The sequence below is a fragment of the Uranotaenia lowii genome, chromosome 3 (assembly GCF_029784155.1).
Source record: "Uranotaenia lowii strain MFRU-FL chromosome 3, ASM2978415v1, whole genome shotgun sequence".
Taxonomy (NCBI): Eukaryota; Metazoa; Arthropoda; class Insecta; order Diptera; family Culicidae; genus Uranotaenia; species Uranotaenia lowii.
Genome location: NC_073693.1, coordinates 265835387 through 265861053, shown reverse-complemented (window position 1 = coordinate 265861053; position 25667 = coordinate 265835387). Strand labels below are relative to the sequence as shown.

Sequence of the window (25667 nt, the reverse complement as noted above, 5' to 3'; positions counted from 1 at the left end):
ACACTTTGACAAAATGCCAGTGGCCAGTTCATGGTCAAATTTGGGGTCACGCCGCTAGAAGTTTCCGGTCAATCTCACGGTTAAACCTACAAATCTATTACCAAGTGAAACGCCATATTTCAATTCTTACGACTGGAGCTGTATCGAGGTGGCATGACCTTTTACGTGGAATATCTCGAAGTGAAAGGAGTATTTCACTGTCGAGAAATACGCTCGTATAGAGCAACTTTCGCTGAAGTATTCAGGCTTTATAGACATTCGCTGTTAGTTAGACAATCTCTTTATAAAAATTTGTAATCTTTCTCCAAAAAGGTGATTAGCTCGAAATTGTCCTCGATAAGCTTACGCACCAGCTTGACTTACTGTCCAAAGAGACGATGATATGGCTCTGAAGCAAACCTGACAAGAACGGCATAATCATACCCAAAACATTTCACCGAACTCCAAGTGGCAGCGCCGCGAATGAAATGGACTATCGATAGTTTCTTCAATAATGACCATTGCAAACCCTGTTGATCTTAGTGAGATATCGCATAGAGGCTTAAGACTTGGTATTTGGGAACAATTTTTCGTAGTTTTGTGGATCGGACATTCGTGACCGGCATAACCGGCAGCCTTTAACTTCTTACCATTTCAGGATTCTCTTCTGCTGGTGTTCGTAGATTTTGAAAAAGAAATTGACCGACTGAACCGCGAGAACATCTGGACTGCTCTTAGACGACGAGGAGTCCCAGAGAAACTAGTCCATCTCATCGAAGCACAGTACGAGGCATTTTCGTACAAGGTCTTGCACCATGGTGCCTTGTCCGATCCAATCCCGTAACTGCTGGAGTGAGATAGGGATGTATGTACCTTATCACCGCTACACTTTGTAATTTTAATGGATGACGACGCGAAAACTGCAAATATTTGTGAACCACTGCTTGCGGAGTATCATCCGCGATTGGTGTTATCAAAAAGCACTAGAAATCGAGATTCAGGATACATGGAGATGGATTCGGCACACGCTGCGAAGAGATAAGAACGAGATTTGCAGAGAGGCGCTTGAATGGAATCCAGAGGAACATCGTAGGAGAGGTAGACCCAGAAACTCGTGACGACGAAGCCTAGCCGCAGAAATCCGTACTGTCGACGAGAATCTTGACTGGGACCAAGTGAAGACGTTGGCTCCAGATCGTGAACAGTGGAGGTCTTTTACCACGGCCCTATTCACCGGAGGATTGGCGTGGGAACATTATGTAAGTATAAATTGTTCGATCCACGTTAGAGAGTTGTTTTTGACATTTTTTGCTAACGTGTGATGAAGCAAAATGATCTCAAAAATTTACAGTACAAAAGCAGGGAACCGGCAGGGAATACAAAAATCGTTATCCTTCGATAGAATTTGCCGATCAAAACACCCGTGAGAGAGATTTTTATCCACAAGAACACTATATTAGAGCTTATCAATTTCAATTTTGCTCTAGATAAGTGGTGCATTCCGATTCAAATTTACCGACCCTTTTAACGGGAATGTGCGCTAGGCGTCAACCGGTGCACTCGTGTCCGTCAGTTAAGTTTTCGCTTTTGTATCGACTAGAAGAGGAAATTAAATTAAAGAGAAATTGCTGCAAATGAGTAGAATTTAGTTTATTCCTACCGAAAACACAGCATATTTGGCGACTAGAAGTGCCACTGAAGTGATTTTTATACGGATTACCGTACAACAATGGCAGAAGGCGGTGGAAATGAAGATTCTCCGGGCTTCGAACAAGTTCCCACACAGGAGTTGATAATGCAAATGGCGGATCAAAACGCGCGTCTGTTGCTGCTTCTGGAACGCCTTTCCATCCAGCAGATGGTGGCGGCACCGGCCCCAGTTGTGAAGGGAGTGCGGAACAGTGTCATCGACGATCAAGGGATTTTGTTTCGATCCAGCCGCTGGAATGACATTTGACCGGTGGTTCAACAAATACGAAGATCTCTTCAGTGCGGACGGTAGGGAGTTGTACGACGCAGCGAAAATTCGTCTACTCCTTCGCAGTTTGAGTGTACCAGTTAACGAAAAATTTACCAAATACCTCCTACCGCAACACCCACGGGACTACCTTCGACCAGGTAGTCCAGAAGCTGAAGACGGTATTCGGTCAACAAAAATTGCTCTTCAGTGAACGTTACGATTGCCTCCGGATGGTGAAAAGTGATGCCGACGACTATGTCACTTACGCCGGAATCACAAAGAAGGATACTGCAGCTGCTTCAACCGGACTGTCAAAACGACCAACGAAAACAAACAGTCGCAACAGCCGCAGCAGCAACAGAAACGGAACAAGAAGAAGAAGCGAAACCAAGCAAACAGCAGTAAATCAAGTGCGCAGTGGGCGGAAGTATGTGACAACCCGGATCGATGGACACGCGGTGAAACTTCAGCTAGACTGTGGCTTGGATATCACCATCATTTCCGAGCAGGCTTGCCGCAAACCGAACACAGAGCAAACATGGCGTCCGGTGAACAGTTGCCTCTTCTGGGAGAAATCACCTGTACGATGCAGATCGGCGAAGAACAACAGCACGGAACCTGCTACGTTACGTCAGTGCGGGATCTCAACTTGCTCGATCTAGACTTTATCAACGCATTCGATTTCTGAGCGAAGCTGTTAACCAGTATCTGCAATCAGGTAAATCATTCCAATTCAATCCAACCTATCAATCGTTTTCCTGAAGTTTTCAGGGATTCACTTGGTCACTGTGCGAAGACTTAGGTGAAACTCTACCTGGAACCCGATGCTCAACCGGTATTTACGAAAAAACGACCGGTACCGTTCCATGCAGTTCCCAAAGTCGACGAGGAGCTCGACCGGCTTCAGCGGCTCAACATAATTACGCCGGTGGACTATTCTGACTGGGCAAACCCAATCGTCTCGATTCAGGAAGCCGGGAGGAAAAATTCGAGTCTGTGCCGACTACTCGACCGGCCGGAACGACACATGAGGACATCTTTTCAAAACTGTCGGGAAGCAAGGTGTTCAGCATCATCGACTTGTCTGACGCCTATCTTCAGGTCGAGGTCGACGACGATTCGAAGCGGATGCTGCGATAAACACACACCATTCCAGTTCAACCGTTTGCCCCTGGGAGTGAAATCCACGCCAGGAGCCTTCCAACAGCTCATGAGCAAAATCATTGCTGGTCTGGAAGGGGTGGACAGTTTTCTCGATGACTTCACCATCTACAGCGCTAGTCGAGAACAGCACGATCGCATTCTGGAGGAGCTCTTCCAGGACTACGGTTTCCACCTGCGGCGGAAAAGTGCAACTTCTACCAATCTGAGAGAATGGGATCGGATCTGAGAGATCTGATACTTGGGCTTCATCATCAACGCTGACTGAATCTGAATCGTCAGGACGTCAGTGAGCTCAGGTCGTTTCTCGGAGCAGCAAATTTCTACGGAAAGTTCGTTCGGGAAATTCATCGCATCCGTCAACCCCTCGATGATCTTCTGAAAAAGGACAAGAAGTTTGTGTGGAGTGCACAGTGCTACGAAGCTTTCGAAACCATCAAGAATGTGATGCAGTCAGACCTGTTACTCACCCACTACAATCCATCACTAGAGCTTATTGCGGCGGGTGACCCTTCGAAAACAGGAGTAGACGCAGTAATCACGCATCTCTTTCCGGATGGCCAGCTCAAAGCGATTGCGCATGCTTCGAAATCATTGACCAGCACGGAACAAATCTACAGTCAGGTCGAAAAAGAAGCCCTTGCCCTGGTTTTCGCAGTAACGAAGTTTCGTCGCATGCTACTTGGACGACAGTTTACGCTGCAGACGGACCACTAACCGTTGCTGAAAGTATTTGGATCGAAAAAAGGCATACACACCGCCTATCGACTCCAATGGTGGGCTCTATCGCTGCTGGGATTCGATTTCAACGTGGAATACATCTCTACAGACAAGTTGGGCTACGCAGATGTGCTTTCAAGGCTGATCAGCAATCATCAGAAGCCGGAGGAAGAGTATGTTGTCGCGTCGATCAGTCTGGAAGAGGATGTCAACGAGAGTCTTGAAGATTGCTTCACATCCCTGCCAGTGAACTTCAAGATGGTCAGTGCCGCAACAAGAAAGGATGCAACCCTTTAGCAGGTTGTCCAGTTCATCGACAATGGTTGGCCTCGTAAGATTGAAGATCCAAAACTCAAAGCTTTCCACTCTCGCCGTGAGTCTCTATCAGTGGTCAACGGATGCATCATGATGGAGGACCATGTAGTTGTAGCGGAGTTCTACAGTCAGCGGATACTGAGACAGCTTCACTGGGGTCACCAAGGCATGGAGAGAATGAAGGCTATTGCTCGCAGTGGGGTATATTGGCCGAACATCGACAACGACATTCAGGATCTTGTTCGTCGATGCGACATCTGTGCGAGTGCAGCCAAGTTTCCACCACACTTCCAACCTCAACCGAGGCCGCGAACAGATGGACCTTGGAAGAGGATTCACTTGGATTATGCAGGTCCGCTTGAAGGTATACTACTTAGTCATCGTCGACTCGTAGTCGAAGTGGCTTGAGATATTCCAAACGCGATCGACAACCGCAGCTGCTACTATCAGATTCCTTCTGGAAACCTTCGCCAGATTCGGTATTCCGGAGACACTAATCACCGACAGTGGAACGCAGTTCTGTAGCAGCGAGTTCAAGAAGATGTGTGAGCAGCTAGGTATCATCCACATTCGTACCGCTCCATATCATCCTCAGTCGAATGGACAAGCGGAGCGGTTCGTAGACACGCTGAAACGATCGCTCCGAAAAATCGGAGAGGGGGTAGAAGTACCGTCTGCCGAAGCTCTTCAAACCTTTCTTCAGGTGTGCCGTTCTACACCCAGTGCAACGCTTGCTGGGTAGTCTCCTGCAGAAGAAATGATGGGCAGGTCAATGCGAACAACGCTCGATCTACTAAAACCACCAGTGTTCCACAGTCAGCCTGACAAGCAATGTCCAAAGTACACGGTGGGTTCCACAGTCTACGCGAAGCTCTACGACAATGCAGACAAGTGGAAATGGATTTCTGGATCTATTATCGAAGTCATCGGAGGAGTCAATTTCAACGTTCTCCTTGATTACCAGACAGGTCGGAGGAAGCTGATTCGCTCGCACATGAACCAACTTCGGCCTTGATTCAGTGTTGTCGAGGCCGTCAACAGTACCCACTCCATTGGAGATCTTGGTGGGTGATTTCGAACTCAAGCAACAGTCTTCGGTACAGCAAGCCGCTCCACCGATTGGAACCGAACCAGTTCCTGTAGACCATCACCACGGGGACAGTTCTGACAACGACGAGGCTGGCTCAACGGTATCCAGTCCAGGTCAGCCAGCTACAGTCAAGACCCCGAGACCAGTCAGGAACAGTCGTCTTCCGAAGCGCTTGATTACGTCGAAGATTACGTCGTGGGTTAGTTTTGAAGTGGGAGATGCTACCACCCCTGTTTTCGCAACTTCGGCTTCAAACCTGTAACGAGTCGTACTGACATTCGCCGTTATACGCACTCGTGTTCGCCAGTTAAGTTTTCGCTTTTGTATCGACTAGTACACAGGAAATAAAACTTGCTGTAAATGAGTAGAATTTAGTTTATTTCTACCGAAAACACAGCACGAAACATTTGAAATCTAAATATTCAGTGATTTTTTAACTCTTTCAAGACAGTTCACAAATAAAATGTCCTTCTGATTGGTCATTTTTAAAGCTTTATAACTTTTTTTCATCATACCTCTATTCAAAATGCGACCGTTGGATGAAATATTGTACATGTAATCGATGGGCTGACGTTAAATCAATAAAGAACAATTACAATTATGTACATAAAAAATATATTAAAAAGAAATTGGCCTATTTCAAAGTCTCTCTAATCAAACAATCATCAAATCGGCCTATAGAGACCAAAGTTATTGGTGAAATGAAAGTTTTTCATGTTCCTAAAAAAATTCTCGAAATTCCATACAAATTTTAGCTTAGTTACACAATGCCTTCCCCTAGTCTGATCTAAGTCGACTGATTTGAGCCACTCTACTCTTCATTAGACTAAGCCAAATATAAACTTAAAATCTTGTTCAAGTCGGGTAAGTGGAAATTATTGAAGCAGAAATATCTAAATTTGAAGAAAAAAATTTCTGTTGATTTTTTTTAATCTTAGAATCGAGTAGGTACGTTTGTAAACCTAGGTATATGTTTTCCAATAGCAAAATATAAACTAGAAATGTTGAAGGCTCGAAAACAAATTTTAAGAAATCAATAATCAGCGAACCAAAGTGAACCAAGGACATATTTCTTTCAAACAAACGCAACGTAAATAACTGAAATAAAATAAACATGATTAATTATTTCATTGTCTGTTGTATATTTCTGTATCTGACTCCTAAAGTACGTAGGTTTTCATAACTCCTTCCAAAGCCTTCTCTCCTAACACCTAGCAGTGTGTTGTATGCGCCAATGTTTGTCTGTTGTGTTCTTACGTGTGTATGTTTTTGACTGATTTGGTATTATAATGTTTCAACCTAACACTGAACCTTTGTCTAACTACATCAACACGAACCAAACAGAAAATCGAACGAATTATACACATATATGTACTTCGAACCAACAGTTTGTAACAAACCTAGCACGTTTTAAAAAATGGATTAACTGTTCTCTCTGGACAGCCAAAATACAATAATTTAAAAACTAAAAGTACTAGAAAACTAACCGCTAGAAAGTGCGTGTGACTCTGCACCCACAACAATAGCATTTTGTGGGGCCATTTCAACGTCCCACGCCCCCTCATATTCCCTTTCGGTGTGGGTTTATTAAAAACATGTACAGAACAAACATCATATGGTTAAGCTAATGTTTAGGATTAGTCCTTCTCGCCTTTAGCCCCAGTCTGAATGCGGGTTGAAGTCGGATTATCATGCTTGAATGAATTTTTCTGATGAACTTATTAAGCCAATATTTTTTGTGATCTTATGAATTTGTGATTCAATTTCACACATCCGTGCGGTCGAGCAATGGATTCGAATCGTTGAGGCGCGCGACATAAATAAGATTAACATTTAAAAATAAATAGAGGAAGAATCTCGAACTAAAACAAAAACAAACAAAAAAAAAAAGATTTTCTTTTCCAAAAAAAGGGTTAACTAATTTTTTTTTAAATGAACAATCACACTGGTGGGGTGGTGGATGGTTGACTTTTTTTTTTGTGTAGGTGAATTGCACTTTCAGTATCCCACCTTCTCGATCGATCGATCGATGATAGATTGGGGTGTTCCAAAACACGCTTTTGGTTTTGATGAAAAATGGTGACCGATGTATAGGGTTTTAAGTCAAGGACTGTATCCGGTGTTCAGTTGAGAGAATAGATGTTGATGGTTCATTTAAGTTTTACATTTTACATGTATGCAGTTACGAATGTAGTAAGGGTAATGTTATCGAATGCATTTCGGTATTTTTTTACACATGCACTAAATGTTTTTCGTTGAAGTTTTTATGTTTTCTTCGAGCTCGAGTATGTCACAACAGCACGTTTTGCTTTATTTTCACTACTATGAAACGAATGAAAAGCAGTCTCTAGATGTGTGTGGGTGTATTTTTTTTTCACGATAAGTTTGTTCACTACTCCTAACAAAATATTTGTTTGTTATCTGCAAATTCAACTATATATTGTGGGTATTTTAGTAGCAGGGATTTGATGTTTTCCTTCTTTCTCTTTTCAACAGATCGATCCTGCAATGCTTTCCCTTATCAGTTCTTGATTCATTGATTTACCATGAAAACATCTGCGAACAAGTTGTTGGTTAATTGGTTGTTTGTTTGCTTATGAGAAATAACCATGTCTATTAAACGTTATATTTCTTGTTTTTTTTATTCTTATTATTTGTTCTTATGATTGTAGAGAGGTTATGCATTTCATTCGCGATCTGCTTTTTGCTGTTTTCATTCAAGAGTTAGATTTTGCTTGTGAGGATAGTCTGAAGCATCTCGTGCCTTGTTTTTGTCTCACATTGACTCGAAGATCGTTACATGAGAAAAAAACCAACGATTCAGTCTAATAGGTATTGATAATGTTAAATGAACTCCTAGTATCAGATCAAGCAGAATATCGTACCCATAGGATTTTGAGGAATTATCAAATGTTAATCTTGTTATTGGATTGAATTGTAAAAAATATCAAAATATCGACATAAAACCTCCGCTTTCAGAGATAGAGTCAAAATAAAAAAAAAGCTTCCACCGATCCTTCGATTCAAAGTGAGACATTAATAAGGCTCAAGAATGAAATGAATGGTTCCTTTCCAATTGCTTGCATTTTATGTTTGTTTCATAAGCAAGCTGCTTGATGCTTCACGAGGGTATTGTTTGCTGACGCGTTGCAACATTTATGAACATTTGCCTGCTACTTTTTTACTGTTACTTATTCTCTCGCTTCCTGATCTTCCCTTCGATTACCTTAAAAAGTCATATAATGTCTCGATTCGCACCGAATCACCAATTAATAGTGGCTTTCTCGAGTGCTCGACTACAAACGTCTTACTAGCCATCTTTCGGGGTTGTTCTCTCCCTAGCATTTTGTCTAACTGTCGAACGATCAATCTCTAATCTGCCCGAAAGATGGCATCCCGTCCACCCGAACGGTTTATTATAATTATAATATTTTTTCTTTATAATAGTTATGTTGTGTATAAATATAAATATACGTCTATACTCTTAACAACGTGCCTTTCTCTGTTTTTTTGTTTGTTTGTTTCTAATATGATGGCATATGTACTTTTTTGTCTCTCTTTCTTCTATCCACTAGAATGCTGTCTTGTAATTAATTTCTCTTTTCAAACATATAAAGTTATGGTTGCACTAATAAATTCTTTTTTTCTGTTTTGTAAATGGGTTTCTTGTATTTGTATTTTCTCTTCCGTAATATTCTTCACAATGTTTTATCTTGTTCTCTAAATCTTGCTTCTACTAAACACTACACACGCCTTTTCCGTCCAAGAGTTTATCTTAAAAGTAGCATCATGCCTAAAATTAATTTTCTCGTTTCCAAACCCAAATCACTGCTCGTAAGTTTCGACAATCATGGGTGGGGATACCCGGACCCCCCTTTTTTCCAACAAACACACACATACACACCAATACGCTTCCCAGTAACAGATGGAGCGCCTGCAGGCGGCTCACATCCAGGCACACAACCAAACACGCAAACGAATATATTTGTCCGAGATAACAAACACATTGAGACACATTCCACAAGCACACACACGCTCATGTTCTACTGCTAAGCTGATTCTGCTACTGCTGCCATTTAGACAAACGCCCAGCATTCGAGGGTTTTGATCACGAAATCCTCCTGCGGCGCCAGCGGTTCGTTCGAGTAGGTGCTGCAGTGCTGGGATCGGCCCTGGTTCAGATCACCGTCCAGCCACAGGCCGAATTTGCCACTGAAATGGAAAGAGGGAACAGCGAGAAGCCAGAATTTAGAATAAAAAAAAAAGAATTAAAAAAAAGAATAAGAGACACACGAAAGTTCAAACAAATGTTGGAGTAAGAGTTTTACGCGGTTACAGACTCAATCGCGTAAATAATATGGATAGTTAGCCAAGGTTCATCAATCGACTGAAATTTAAGTTTTATTTATGCTGGAGCCCTTCGTTTTTTTTGTACGGGATTTTCATCCTTTGGGATGATTCATCCCTACTGGAGCCCCTCATGTTGACAGATAGATATGAAGATATTGGAGGAATCAGCTGAGCTAGCGATTTGTATCGTTGATGTTGAGAACTAGTCTCTTACGCATTCTCAAATAGCTATCACTATGGAGGCATACTCAGAATGCCGCCCTCATCTATCGAGATAAGGGCATCTGGAAGTTCCTGTTGTCCTTTATGAAGTCTCTAAAGGAGCGCAACACTTAGTCGAAAAACCATGATAACCCAAAAGGATTGTTCTACTATTTGGCGAGCATTTTGACTGCGGCTCACAAGCGAATAATTGTCTATAGAAGTTAGAAAATTCCTACCCTTATGTCCAAAAATGCAAGCATCTGGCGTCTTAAGATCAGAGTGTCATTATTCCAAAAGTAGATCTGTTTGAGTACGTAAACAGAATAGAACCTTAAAAAAGGGTCTAAAAACCATCAAAGGTGATCGCATCAGCGGGAAGTGGACTCTTCCTGAATTCGGATTTAATAGATGCATTCCTAAATCCGTTCATCGATGTAGAGCTACGAGTTACGACGCTCTCTGTCCAGTAGGTCCAGTACGAGAGCGGCCACTATGCGGTTCGAATCGCTCAGGCTCGAGTAAACGGCCTCTGGGCTGGTAGTTCCACCTCCCCGTGGTGCAGAGTGGAAACGTGTCTGATTTAGGCAAATGAACGGCCGAGAAAATTCCACCCACCCCCCCCCCCCCCTCTTATGAAGACTCTTGCTATCGAACTTTGATCACGGCAATGGAAACACTATCGGAAACCGACTCCATTTGGTGAAGGTGTAACGCTTAACCGTGCCGATGTACCTGGAAGGCTTGCGAGTCGTTAAGTCACGCCAGTCTCTAAAGGTTGCCTGTGGGGCACCGGGACACACCCCACAGTATCCCAGTCCTTGCTGCGCTAAGCAGGTCACTGGCGCAGTGGACCGTTTTTTACCTAGTTACGCATGGGATTCATAATTAGCAAAACATCAATAAAACAAAAAAGGACGGAACGGATAAAGGCGAGAGCCAGAACCCGTTCGGCGGGAGTGGCCTTAGGCGCTCGCCGGTCAGGCAATCTGCCAACCCGGTGGAGCCGACGGCGAAGTCGATGGAAACACCGAGCGAGGTTCGAGCGGACCCGTGCGATGAAGTGCAGGAAGCGCTGGAGGATCTACTGAGCTCCCCGGAACTCCATGCTCCGGAAGCTCCAGTAGAGTTGGTCACGGCCATGGCTGGCATAGCTGACCTTGTGGAATGCGTGAAGGGGTTGGACTTCCACAAGGAAATACGCGAGAAGCTAGTCAGGGTGATGCAGCTTTTCATCGCAGCCGACAAAGCTGTGGTGGAACATCTTGTGGAACCCGAGGCCAGACCAAAGGAGCGATGGCCGGGGAACTCAAACCCGGTGACCCTTGAAAAAGAGCGAAGGATCCGTCTGTACGACAGGATCCGGCGTCCAGCGCTTCCAAGCGGGCGGAAGGCCTTGCAGAGAACGCAGGTGAGCCGACGAGCGCAAATACCGGATGGCGAACGGTATCGCGCTCGAGACGGAGGCCCAAAGGTGTGGAGACGAAACAAGCCAAACCCCGACCCCAACGACGCAAATGTCGCGTCAGAGAGAGGCGATTGTTGTCAAAGCACCTGAGGGCACGTACGCAGATGTCTGGCGACAGATTCGTACAAATGAGGACCTCGCTGATCTAGGCGAAAACGTTCGAAGAATCCGGCGAGATGATCCTAGAACTTAAGCGTGGCGCGGAAAACTCCAGCGGGACCCTTACGGCTAAAGCAGCCGAAGCCCTTAGCGACAAGGCTGAGGTGCGTGCCCTCTGTAAGGAGGTGACCATCCGGGTTAAAAACCTGGATGAAGTCACGACGGAAGAAAAACTGCGGGTGGCACTGGTCGAGCCGTGCAAAATTCGCTCTCACCAGATGTCAGTTCGTTTGCGTACCGTCCCCCACCAACCGGACATGTGCTTTAAGTGTTTGGAGAACGGTCACAAGTCGTTCGACTGCACTGGGCCGGACAGAAGCGGCATATGCTGGCGCTGCAGCGAAACCGACCACAAGTCGGCTAACTGCAAAAGCATGCTAAATGCCCTGTCTGCGCTGGAGGCCACGCTGCTGGCAACCCTAGGTGCCCCGCCTACAAAAAGGCGCAGGCGGTACCACCCCGGGCGCCAAGAGCATAGAGGTCGTCCAACTTAACCTCAACCACTGCTACACAGCACACCAGCTGTTGCGGCAGATGACAGTTCGGCACTATGGTTGACAAGATGGTAAAGGTGCTAACGGGTAGAAGCCCCATTGTTATATCTGGCGACTTTAACGCGTGGGCCGATGAATGGGGTAGCCGCCTTACAAACCCCAGAGGACAAATTCTTTTAGAAACCCTGGCAAGGCTGAATGTGGAGCTGGCCATCGTAGGGAACACCAGTACCTACCAGGGTTGGAACGGGAGCGAGTCAACCATAGATGTCACCTTCGGTAGCCCGGGGTTGGTATGCGATTGGATGGTGAGCGAGGTCACATGAATAGCGATCACTTTGCGATCCGCTATCGGCTAGGCTAGGTACGCGGACAGGTAGACGTGAGTCTTGGACAGGGGAACGCCTCTGGAAGACAACACAGTTCGACCAGAACGTCTTTGTCGAAGTATTGCACTGGGAGAGGAACCTGGACAACCTGTTCGCGGAAGAACTGACGCTCGCGCTTGCGATGCTTCGATGACGAGAAGGGCCAAGCGTAAAAATACTAGGCCACCCGTCTACTGGTGGACAGAGGAAATTGCGGGTCTGCGTGCCGATTGCCATAGGGCAAGGCGCAGGATGCAGAATGCAAGGACCCAAGAAGAGCAAACGGAGCGTAGGCCACTCTTCACAAGCGCGAGATCGGCCCTCCGCAGGGTCATCAACGCAAGTAAGAGGGCACGTTTCAAGCAGTTATGCCGTGACGCCAACGACTGTCCATGGGGTGATGACTATCGGATAGTCATGGGCAGAACTAAACGATGGGGTGCACCACCTGAAACGTGCCCTGAAAAACTGAGAGTCATCATCAATGAGCTGTTCCCACAGCACGATATTACCCGCTGGCCAACAGTCCCGCATGACTGGGATACCAGCGCCGAACAGTGGATAAAAGTGGAAGAACTTCACGAGATCGCCAAGTCTCTCCAACCGAGAAAGGCCCCCGGACCGGACGGCATTCCGAACGTCGCAGTGAAGGCCGCGATCAGGGAGTTCCCCGATATGTTCTGGACATCGTTGCAACGATACGCGTACGCGACGGAACGGGTGTTCCCTGATACGTGGAAACCCGTCCTTCTGCCAGAACCGGGTAAGCCTCCAGGAGACCCATCGGCGTACCGGCCGATCTGTCTACTGGATACAGCAGGTAAGGTCCTGAAGAAGGTGATTAAGAACCGACTTCAGAGGTACACTGCACGTGAGGGCGGACTCTCGGAGGAACAGTTTGGTTTCCGTAGAGGACGCAGCACCTTAGATGCCATCCACTCTGTCATTGAGGTAGCGGACAGAGCCTGGATTACAAAGAGGAGAGGGCTCCGCCTTTGTGCGGTGGTCACTCTGGACGTGAAGAACGCCGTCAACAGCGTCAGTTGGACAGCGATTGGGTCGTCTCTCATCCGAACGAGGATCCCGGCATATCCGTATAGGCTTGTGGAACTGCAGTTTACGAATACAAGAGGTTTCGGGGGGTATTCCACAGGGATCAATACTCGGCCCGGTCCTGTGGAACATCACATACAAAGAGCTCCTAAAACGAGTCTCCCATCGAGAGCTGAACTCGTAGGAATTACAAACGATGTAGTCCTCTTGGCGAGAGACTCCTCAACAGCGAAGGTTGAGCTACTTGCCGCAGTACGTTGACTACGTGTGAAAGAGAGTGGCAATAGCCACGGCCGCCCTCACACGGATGATTTCGAACTCCCCGGCAATCCGCAGTTGTAAAAGGAGGATACTGGCAAGCGTGACCACGTCAATTTTGCGGTTCGGAGCAGCGGCCTGGAGGCAGGCCCTGGGAAGACACTGTAACCTACAACGACTTAGCAACTTTCAGCGGCTGATGAAACTGCGGGTTATCAGCGGATACCGGACCATGTCGTCCGAAGCCGTCTGTCGCCAGCCGTCTGGCGGGCGTCATGTCCATCTCGGTTCACCAACGAGGACTCGACGTCCAACTGGCAGCAGCTGTGGGACAGCTCAGCGAGAGGAAGGCGAATCCATCGTCTGATCCCGCACATCGGAAGCTTGATCGGAAGAAGACACGATGAAGCGGACTTTCATATGACGCAATTGCTGACTGGTTTTGGATGCTTCACGAAGTACCACTACCGTTTTGGACATGTGGCTTCGTCATATTACCCAGATTGTGGTGTCGTAGAGGAAACACCCGAACATGTGGTGTTTGCCTGTCCGAGGTTTTCGGCGGTACGAAGCGACAGATTTGCTGCTAACGTGGTGCAGAGGATGTGTACGGATTACAACACTTGGCACGCGGTTAGCGATGGGTTCACCCGGATCATGACTGCCCTGCAGAGGAGCTGGAATCAACGGCAGTCCGCGAACGGTGTAGGTTGACTCCATCGGCGGGGAGCATCTTAGTAGTGTGCGTCCGATCCCTTGATCAAAGCAACAAAGATAAGGCATAAACTTCTGGATAGCGGAGATCAGGGGTGCGCCTCGAACGTGTGTAGGGTATCCTAATGTCAGGGGGTATCCGAGTAGTGTCGCTTTATAAGGGAGAAACTGCGGGGATAAGACTTTACCTTGCTCGTAGTGGATCTCGCAGGAAGAGGGTTAACCACTGTCGGGGAATACCCATGGGTAGAGAGGCTCTCGATGCCGGACGAGCCTCTCGAGTCGGAGTAGGATGTCGTCACCGTCGGGAAACATCCGAGTCGTAGCGTTCAAAGTCCCGAACGTGTGTCGTGACAGGTGCGAGTCCAGGACAAGCTGCTCTCGATCTGGCACACGACGGGCAGAAAAAGCCGCGGGCCGAAAATCCTAGGGTTACCAGCCAAGGGGATCAAGAAGACCGGATAACGGTTGGAGTAGACTGACCCGAAGGGGAGCTGTCGAGTACGGTTTGAAGCTACAAAGATAAGGCAACATCTTGCCTTATGTGCCACGTTCATGCGTAGGATCCCAACGACTAAAGCTGCGGGGATAAGACTTGAGCTTCTTCGCAGTGGAAATCGTTGGGAAAGAGTTATTTCACAATCGGATAATACCCACAGGTAGAGTGACACTCGACGCCGGGTGAGCCATTCGAGTCGGAGTGGATGACGTATTTGTCGGGAATCATCCGAGTCGTTGTGTTAAGTAACGCGCGTGTGCTGCGACAGGCGCGAGTCTAGGATAAGCTGCTCTCGATTGGCACACGACGGGCAAGGTGGTAAACCTCGAATCCTGGAGATAAGAGGTCGGGCTTCGAGTCCTTAGAGCAGACGTCAGGCCTCGAATCTTGAAGAGGAAAGGTTTGTGTGGTCAACCCCGAGTCTTTATGAAAAGGCGTCGGGTCTCGATTCGTAAAAAGAGGGATCAGGCCCTTAGTCAACAAGAGGAGGGGTATAAGTGGTCACCTCGAGTCATTAAGAGGAGAGGTCAGATCTCGAGTCGCTAGAGGAGAGATCGGGCATTGAATCGTGCAGAGGAGAGGTCAACCTCTAGCCGATGCGAGGAGGGGTCGGATTTCGAGCCTTTTGAGGAGAGATCAGGCCTCGAGTCGTGAAGAGGAGAGGTTTGTGTGGGAATCTCGAGTTATTGCGAGGAGATGTCGGTTCTCAAGTCGCTTGAGGAGAATTCGAACGTCGAGTCATGAGGATGAGAGGTTTTGCTGAAAGTGGTCTCGTCAATGAGTATTGCCTTGAACCGCACTAGCGCGAACAGACCTCCCACTATTGAAGAATAGTGTGTTAAATAGTTCGAGGTGAGAACCAGGTCTGCGACCCTAGGTGGAGTTTGGGGAGTATACACGGAGAAGTATATCATGAGTTTTCCCATTGTACCCATGGACCCAGAGTAGCAAACTGGGGGGACGCGGTGGCTCGCCGTGCCTTGGAATGCCTTGAAATTCCCCAGTTGAAGTACATGAAAATTTAAAACTCTACTATTAACCCCAGATTGGTTTTTGAGTCGATTACAACTTATAGAACTATCACGCAACCAGACTATCCCGTTTTCAAGTACACCTAAAACTATACTCACTCTCCGGCGCCTATCGCCAAACTCTCCGGATTGCCCTTGATGAAGTACAGGTTCTCGCCGCTCCAGTGGAACACCTTGAAGTGCGGGTTGAACTTGTACAGCAGCGACTCGCCGGTGCCGTAGAAGTGGTCCGACACGTGCAGCGAACAGGAGGTGAGGGCACCGAAAACCTAAAAAAAGGTGAAAAAAGAGTATAAATTTGCGTACGGAAAATAATGATTGAAGTGGGTAATTCACATTGTGATCGGTATCTTCTATCACTATCAGGATGGGACTTTCCAGCTTCTGCATCTTGCGGTACAGGGAGTTGAGAGAGAAACCATGCAGGGAGGTGCTGAACACCAGGGACCACGAGTAACCCTCGGCCCGGGCTGGCAGGTGGCCGCAAAGTTTTTCACTGTGAATAAATAGAGGTTAAAACTTGGGATGATCAACAGAAAGTGAACGGCCATACCGATGCTCCTCGCTAAGGATCTCCGTCTGACCGATCAGATCCGGAATCTGGAACTCCTGATCGAAGGAACCGCTCGCAAACAGTGTCGCCTTTCGGTAGTCATCTGTGCTCATAGACAGTACCTGAATGTATGGGTGATGGATAAAAAAACAGAAATTAGTAAAAGATATTATTTGTTTGCAAGTTTGTTTTTATTTAGAAGTGTCCTAATGTTCGACTACAAACTACCGTGTCTTGGGTTCGATTTCGTACGTCGAAATTTGATTGGTATTTTTTAGAGAATCTACTTAAGATGTGTTTTCAGGCTTTCAAAATCTACATCACAGGCTGAACAACAGGCTAAAGTACGCTTGTGGAAGGGCAAGAAATGTGAGAGACAGAAATTCTACGAATTTTATTGAGATTAGAAGATTTACAATAATTTGTTGGTAAAATTTACTACAGTATGGAATAGCTAAATTCTGATTGTTGTTTGGATTGTTTGAAGTTTGAACTGGGTTTTTGTTTGTTGTTGTCAGCAGCTTGAAGTGTACTAGTAAATGTTTTAGAAACGACAGATACAGTTGAACTAGAGGAAAAGTAATCTAGCAAAAAGGGCGATAAATGGAAAAATATCGTATAGGTTTCGTTGTATTTTGTTGTGAAAACAAATGCGACTATGACATTAATACAATTTTTAGCTTCTACAGTGCCACGAAAGCGCTAGAGTGCATTTTTTATGTTAACGTCTAGAAATCGTTCTAAACATTTAAGGCATCTAGTTTATTTTAACAACAAACCTATCTAACACATAATCCACTGACTACCTATTCTTGGAACATTTAATCACGATCAGGACGATAAGCTAAAGATAATCAGATTTCCTTTTCCCGGATATAATACTGAAGAGGAAGACCTTCAAAATTTTGAAAAAAGATAAACTAAAAATTCTTGGTTTTATTTTGTAAATTTTTGTAAAACAACCCAACAAAAAAAAAAATCGTGAAAAAAGGGTACAATCCCACCGATTTGATTTGAGCCTAGGAGAAATTAGCTTCGCCGGTCCCTGGTTAATCATACGAAAACAAACACTAAACGTCACCCAAAACATCTGACTAGCGACAGATTGTCCAGTTTGGATGCCGACATTATTGCTGCCCAAGATATCTACTAGATACTATAGAGTTTATGAATTAAGACGAAACAGATTACGGTTTTATTTGCCAGTTGCTTAGCTCGCAAGCAAAACAAAAATTTAAACGACAACAGCAGGTTTGTTTTGTTGTCGTCTGGCTGAGCGATATTTCCGCAGTCGCCTTTCGCCGGAATACGGAGGAAGAGGGTTCATTTTGGATATTTTGGATAAAATCCGATGCAGTTGCTTGTGTTTTCTGATTTGTGAAACGAACAACTGTAAATATGATTCAATGAATTCAACTACAATTATAGGATTGATTATAATTATTCAACTATAAATATAATATATTCAACTGTACATTTCTGGTTGACCTCTTACATTCAACTTTACATATGATAGATTCAACTGTAGTGGTACAATTGATTCAACTGTAGATATGGTAGATTCAACTACAAATGTATGATTGATTCTAGGTATTGAACTATAAATATAGTAAATAAAACTATTTTATTATGATTTATTGTGTGATACTTGAATACTGCAGTGTTAATCCGTGTTCATCAGCAAAAATAAAAAAAATGAATCGTAAGTATGAGACCAGTAGGTGTTTCTTGCAACGATAGTACCGCTGTTTTTAGGATTCGGCCTGCAGTTTCTGACCAGTATTTCAATTTACAATATTTATAGTTGACCTCATTGAATCGATCATAGAAATAAAATTGAATTTATCATATTTATTATTAATTGAATCATATTATTACAGTTGAATTTATCATATTTATGATTAAATCAAATAAATAACTATAGTTGAATCTGTCATATTTATAATCAAATCAATCATATAATTATAGTTGAATCTACTATAATTATTGTTAAATGCATGACATCAGTCGTATATTATAGTTGAATAATAGAGTAACTGAAGGTTGCTGTTTTAAGAACTGATTTTGCTCATTAATTCCTCTAATTTGAAAAATTGTTGATTGAGACTTCTGCTTATAAAAAAAATACAATAATATACTTTGTATTTTTCTTTCTATAAGCAGAAGTCTTAATCAAAAATTTTTCAAATTTGAGGAATTAATGAGCAAAATCAATTCTTATCACCGCAATCTTTAGTTGCTCTGATAGATTTTCACACGAGCCAGTCTACATCGTCTTTAACAGTTTCTTTCGGCAGAAGACTCAATCCATATGTATAGCAGAAGTCTCAACCCATGCAATATTTCTACTCAAGAATATAAAATTTCTTATAACATTTTCTTGTCTCAAATCGTAAAAATATTTACTACTAGCTGAAATTGTAAATTGCAATCAAAACTGATAGGCAAAAATCTCAATCATTCGAATCATTGAGTCAATAGAATTCCTTTTAATCAACAGATGTGTCCAAACCAATTTCAAAGATTTTTACACAAAAATAAAACTTCCAAAGACGGTCTGATCACATGATCGATTTGCTGAATCTCTTCACATACTTCAATCCGAAGGGCTCGCCTATACGAATAGCTCGATTACTATGGAAATTTACTGGAACCTTCGATTATGAATGGAAGTGGCAAAACATAGCTAGAACACGAATACCCATCACAGCTGATTACAAACAATTAATCAAATTTAACAGGTATGAAGGGCCCGCTCATTAACGCCGCTTAATGCCTTGTTTACGTGCGTTCCACATCAACTTTGAAATGTTATTTGTTTACACGATTGACTTATCCGGGGGAGTATTGTGCTCCCAAAGTGATCAAATCATCCAAGTTTTAAAATTAAAAAATAGGCACAGTGTTTAATATTAAAAAAAAAAATTCAATAAATTGAAAACTTATTGGAATCAAATTTTAAGTGATTAAGAAAACAAAACCCATCACTGTAAGGTGACTATTCGCACATTAGATCGCCCTTTGAGAGCAAGGTTCCAAACAAACAAATCTGTTGAAAACTCCCACCCATTAGGGGGGGTGCGCTTCCGATAATGCGTTGAATGAAATTGCAGTCGAACAAAGTCGATCAGACAAATAAAACCGAGCTCAACGATAATATGGGTATCGGTATCAATGGCAAACGGAACGCGAAAACTCGTGAATGAATTCCGGTTGCCCTCGTTATTATCATGTATACCGGTAATTAGCGGCAAGCGGATGTTCATCGGTAGGATTTTTTTCTACTGAAGTTTGAATTTGGAGACGAATGTCTTCGTTTTATGGATGGTTTTTTGATCCACTTTTACTTTCAGGTTTTGTTTTCGAAATATCGAACTACACTACTTGGTAAATTATAGAATTGTTGTCTTATGTTTATAGCAATTCTGTGCTTTTTTTTTCAAAACCTGGAAAAATCCGGGAATTTGATTACAAAAACTTCGGACAAATTTGGGAAAACCCTAGAATTCAATTAAAATTGAGAAAAAGAAAACACTTGAAACCCTCTTTCTTTTATCGAAACACATCAACTTGTTTTGAATAGTATTTTAGAATTTCAAAACAAAGTTTTTTTAAATTGTTAGTGTTCAATTTGATACGACATGCTCAAAAAATTTAGTTTTAGAGGGCAAACAAAAAAAAAATACTAACTTAATGTTCAATTAGAGTGTTTTGTTTGATTTAGTGATGTGAAGAAATTCGGGCAAAATCCGGTGAAATCCAAGCAATGGGGCCGGACCAAACCTTTCCCAAATTTTGTTTTTCAATATTCCTGCAAGTCTAGGCAATCTGACTAGCTTAACCTACACATGTTTTGCTTGTTATGTCTAGCATTTCAGAGCTGATTTTGACAAAATTCAGCAACTGAATTCAAATAGGTATGTATCTAATAAGTTTTCCTCTAATATTAGGTTGTCAGAATTTTTTCAGCACGTATCCGGGCTGGACACATCCAATTTGTTTTATTTAAAAACCTGGACCATTCCGGGCATATGATTTGAAAATTGTCATTCTAAAAACTAGGCAATATCCGGGCAAATTTTGTGAAAACCAAAGAACTACTCAACAAAAAAACCAGAAAAAAACTTATCTTGCTGAAAAATGCCGTTTTATACGCATAAGTAATTTTGTTTTTTTTTACGATTTGGAAAATAAGGTAAATGAGTTCGGAAAATCTGGGCTTTTTTAATGAAATCCGGGCAACTGGGCAGGACCGGACTTTTTCTAGTATTTGTATTAAATATCCCGGCAAACCCGGATAAAACTGGCCAATCTGACAAGCTTACTCTAATAGTTCTGTTTTTAAGATCCAAGGGTTAAAATTTGATAAAACAGAGATCCATTTGAAAATTTGTAAATATTATTTGGATATATTGAGGATTTAACTTTGTTACTAAAATACAAAGTTATTACCCGAGTAAACTTTGATGCCTGAATCGATAGCAAATAGTAACCAAAATGAGCAATCAATGCCAAAATGATAGCATATTTTATATAGTAGTTTTTACCGATGGCAAAATTAGCTGGCAAAAAGCATTGATATATCGAAATATGATACAAAATCAATACCTTAATATGGCATCAAGACCAAAACAAAACACTATTTTGTATTGTTTTTTTTTTAAGATAACAAAACAAAGGTATCATTAAGGTTTTGTTTATTGCGATAGAGCAGAAAAATAAGTTCAAAATGATAGCATGATTTGATATTCAATTTTCTGTGATGAAAAATTAGATTTAATTAGGTGCTCAAAATTAAATCGAACTAAACACAACAGCAAATTCGTTCGTTACCGTGATAGTGCGCGACTTTTCAGGGTTTTGCAAAAACAGGCATCATTTAGGTATCTGTTTTGCTAGCAAAATCTGGTATAATTTGGTCCACATTAGAGAGGTACTGGCAAAATGTTGTTCTCGGTGCGCATAATACCTTCTTTAGCCATCATTTTTTAAAGTAGATCGATACTAAATTTTAGCCGAAAATAATAATGAATAAGGCATAATAAAGCCCTCAAAACTCGTTTTGAAACGTTGGCTAAACGAGGCATCATTAAAAATTCAGAAACTTGAGATTATCGAGGTACCGTAAAACGGGGTAAAATTGATCACTTTTTCCGATATTTTTCGATTATTTTTTTCTTAGGGGAATGTGGTATGTTTCATATTTTTAAAACCAGTATTGGACTTCTATAAACGTAAAACATGGTTGCAAAAATTTATTAGACTACTTTAAATTTGATTTAAAAATCTATTTCGACTTTGTTTAGAATTTGATGCTTTGAGGCAACATTGATAAGTTTTTATTTTGACGGTTTTAAAGAGTTCTCTTGATCATAAAGGATACAAAACACCTTCATAATATTTACAAATGCTAGTTTATCAATTGCTAACGCAGTTCGGAACAAACTCAAATGATATAAAACTAATCATGAAACTCCACAAAATTGAACACAATACATTCGGAGGCTCAAAGATACTAAATTTTAAACTTTTGGTTCAGTAAATTCTGAGTTATATAATGCTGCTGCTTAAATTCAGGGGCTAATGTTTTTAACATTACTTATACAATTTTAACCACAAAAACTAATGAATTTTATCTTTCATTCAATTTCCTAGGCCCTCACGCTATTCCCCCTTAATTTCTAGCCTTTTCCACTTTAGTTTCTAGCCTTTTACCTAAGAGTGGCTTACTCTTGGAAAATGTCCCTACTTTTTTAAGTATCGCAAATTTACCTCAAAATACAACAAAAACTACACCAAAACTATACATTTATGTACTAAGGAAAAAAGTTGAACTGCTGCATAAATCAAACTAATGCTTCTAAACGCTTTGATTTCATCAGGAAGGGTGTTTGCTTGGTAGCCTTCGAAAAAATAGATTTTTCAAGATTTTTAAATTACATTTTTACTTACATTTGAAATCTTCAAACAGAAAGCAAGTTTTCCCAATTTGAAACTCAATTTAGATTTGAGATATTTTAACTTTAGACTCAGTTATTGATGATTGTGTGAAAAAAATTACCCCGATGATCAATGTTACCCCGTTTTATGATATCCTTATATGAAAATTGAGAACCTAGTTTTGGCATTGAACCACCTTTATTCGGACAAAATGAGTACCAGATAAAATTATCATCTAAGTCTTCTGGGGTGTTAAAAAAAAAATTTGAGTCATTTTATCATGCGCTTAAAATAATTTACAGAAGTTTCGTTTCTTTTCTCTTTGCATTAAGCTAAAATAGTAAATTTAGAGAGGACGCCGAAACTAAAAGTGTAAATTTTAGATATTTTGAAAAGCATTTTATCGAAATGTTTTAGGATCTTCCAAAAAGTTGCTTTACAATCTTTTATATCGAAGAGTTAGAAAAATTCTCAATTTTGATCAAAATTTGGGTTGATATTGAAAAAAAAAACATGGAAAGATTTTTGTACCTCTGTTGTTTCGTCCAAAAATGATATCAAATCTGGGAAGCTCAAACTGTTCCTGGGACCCTCCACGCTACTTTTCATCTCAATCATTTTTGTTTCTAAGGGATCGCCCAAGTTCCCATGGAAATTTGCCTTGGTTTGCTTAAGCAAATCTGCGAATATATTAACAATTGGAGGTCGATTTTTCTACAAATTTGGTTAAAATGTTTTTTTTAATAATTCTACATAAATGATTCGGAAACTACAAATAGCTTTAAATTACCAAAAGTTTCAAATTGCTAAAATGAGCGTGCTTGAGCTTAAATTGATTGAAAACAGCGTGATACATCGATTTGAAACTATTTGTTTGCTACCTCATAACAAATTAGAAACTTCACAAAATTTGTGTAGAATTTTTTGAAGCACATGTTTGTTCTTCTAAATGCATAGCTTCACATTCAGAAGGGTTTTGATAAATTTAGAAGGCAACAAAATTCATATTTATCAAAGATGAGATCTATGAGCTTATTTAGATTAATTTGAGGGCCCAGAATCTAAATATTCAATTAGTGTTTTTTTCTATCAGGTTTTGTTTTTTGAAATTACCTTCGAAAATAGGTAAAATCATTTAAGAATTTTCAAAAATTTTTTGACAAAATTGTAAAACATTACAGAAATTTTGAATAAAAGGTTTTGAATTAATGATGAAATTTCTCGTAGACCGCAACTAATTTTGATTTCATCGAAAAACGATAAAGAAGTTTCCTATTCAGTGAAATACGAATTTTGGCAAATTAAAAAAAAATATCAACCAAATTAAATTTTAGATTGTTTTTAATAGCAAAAGTCAAATCGTTTTGCCGTCTTCAACAAATTTGGCAAATAAAATAAAACCCTTTTTCATCATTATTGTGTAAAGTCAGAAAAACTTGTAATGATTTTTTTAGATTTTCACTTTTTTAAGATCACTGTATTTGATATTAGAATATCTTAAATAAACATTATTCTTCAATTGAAAGGATTATAAACAAATTCAGCATCGGTTTTTGTTGTTCATGTTGGTTTTGGTTTCATCAGTTAAAAATGATTGATTTCACCTAAAAATGATTCATTTTTAAATTAAAAACTCTAACAAATTTTCAAGGGGTTGGAAAATTTTTAGAGAAACATTAAGGTCAAAGAAAAGGAAGAACATAAGCCGTAAATATCATGAAAAAGATACAACGGCTCACCGACTAGATTTAAAAAGTTATATTTTTCATCTCCATATTTTGTGTTAATGTTTAAATAAATTCACTTAATTTTATGGTCCTTCTATTTCGATTTATGCATTTTTTTTCTTGAGTAAGTATGTTTTCGTTCTTCAAATCTTGATTTTTGTGTTCAGAAAACATAATTTTCTAGAAATCCTATAAATATCTTATTTTTATTTATTTTTTCAAACTTCCTATTTAAATCGATCATAATTTTTTTAACAATCTTCGAAAAGCTCGAAAAGTGATTTGAAGTAGCAACTTCAAAGTTAAATCGCAATGGGCTGTGTTAACTAAACTAGTACTGGCTTTGTGTTTTCAATATTTACAACATAACTTGGACTTCCATATTTTTATTTTAATAGGTTTTTTATTTATCAATCAATATAATCCTTGAACGATGAATTGAACACACACACATATATAAAGCTATTATTGTGAGCTTCAAAAATGAGTTAGCCTTTATAATCAAAAAAAAAAATTTAATTTTTAGTGTTTTTTTAACGTGAGGATAACATGATTTTTAACTGCGAATATTTTTCATTAAAATTCAAATCCATAATTCAAATCCAGTGGGTTGATTTATTAAAATAGAAATAAATTTATTTCATTTAACACAAATTTCAAAATAATCTCAAATTTCTTTTAATATTTGTGATTTTCAGATGAGTTTGTATACACAACTGACATTGATTGAATATTGTAAATTTAAAAAATCAGTGCGATTTATATTACTTGTCATGTCATGTGTTAATATGTTATGTTATCCTGATGTCTTTGTCGTACAACTCGTTTACGAAATGATTCTAATAATAAATTCAAAATTCAAATTTTGAATCTGTTTCGAGATTTCAATAAGGTTTCTAAATTTTCAGAAAAAAAAACGATTTCTAATTTTTTTTTCATTCCAGATCAGAATTTCAAATATGAACCAAGGAGTGAATTTCATTTCGTGAATCTTTATTAAAATTTTTAGTTTTTTAGGTTTCAATCTGAATTCATTATTTCAATTATTCATTTTCAATTCAATCAGTGAAACTGAGTTGAAACTAAACTAAACTCTCATTTAGAGTGATTAATCTGATCTGATCTGAGTTTTCAATTCTGGATCGCCATTTTTATGCTTTTTCATTTTTTACTTCTGCATGAGAATTTAGTTTAAGAACTTCGAATCTGAATGTGAAATAAATACTCAGGATGGTTTCTATTTTTTTCATGCATATACGGAAAATTATTATCATAATATTGAAAAGAATAGGAGTTTTGAAAATCATTATTAAAATTTCGAATGAAATGCAAAACCAAATTTGAACTACGATTCCAAACATGGAACAAAATCATTGATCATGGAATTAAATTTTTATTTTTGTAATATGGAGCCAAAACCACCGAAATGATTAAAATCTCATTTAATGTTTAATATTCAGAAATAAACTTCATGGATTTCAATCATCAAGTTAGAAAATTCGGAAAAACTGTGTCAAAATTTTGAACCTGAGATTAGTTTTCGAAGTTATGGCATCAGTTCTAAGTCAAGATTTTTACTCTATAGAATTTGAAATTTTTGAATGTAAAGTAGAATACCTCGCTTGCC

The 25667-nt window shown here is 40.8% G+C and overlaps 2 protein-coding genes across 25 annotated transcripts in view; one reads left to right on the top strand and one right to left on the bottom strand.

Annotated features, from left to right (window-relative positions):
• Positions 1-2966: 2966 nt before the first annotated feature.
• On the top strand, positions 2967-4877 carry LOC129753376 (uncharacterized protein K02A2.6-like). Its single transcript, XM_055749194.1, has 5 exons — positions 2967-3290; positions 3383-3770; positions 3849-4081; positions 4130-4499; positions 4573-4877. Exons 1-5 carry the CDS (start codon positions 2967-2969, stop codon positions 4875-4877), a joined length of 1620 nt encoding a protein of 539 aa, XP_055605169.1.
• Positions 4878-6343: 1466 nt separating this feature from the next.
• The window catches only part of LOC129751152 (TLD domain-containing protein 2), a 637530-nt gene continuing 618206 nt past the window's right edge, over positions 6344-25667 (bottom strand). For all 24 annotated transcript variants that reach the window (XM_055746481.1, XM_055746483.1, XM_055746482.1 and 21 more), the window contains 4 exons: positions 16374-16495; positions 16157-16316; positions 15920-16089; positions 6344-9437 (listed from right to left, as the gene is read on the bottom strand). In XM_055746481.1, coding sequence (XP_055602456.1) covers positions 9302-9437; positions 15920-16089; positions 16157-16316; positions 16374-16495 — 588 coding nt within the window. In that variant the 3' untranslated portion in view covers positions 6344-9301. The remainder of the gene's footprint in view (positions 9438-15919; positions 16090-16156; positions 16317-16373; positions 16496-25667) is intronic.

Excerpts from the sequence above, each read along its gene's own strand:
- LOC129753376 (XM_055749194.1), top strand. The coding sequence starts at position 2,967 with ATGAGGACATCTTTTCAAAACTGTCGGGAAGCAAGGTGTTCAGCATCA. Across the intron at positions 3,291-3,382 it reads TCCACCTGCGGCGGAAAAGT|GACGTCAGTGAGCTCAGGTC; the intron begins GCAACTTCTACC and ends CTGAATCGTCAG. Across the intron at positions 3,771-3,848 it reads TTTCGCAGTAACGAAGTTTC|GCATACACACCGCCTATCGA; the intron begins GTCGCATGCTAC and ends GATCGAAAAAAG.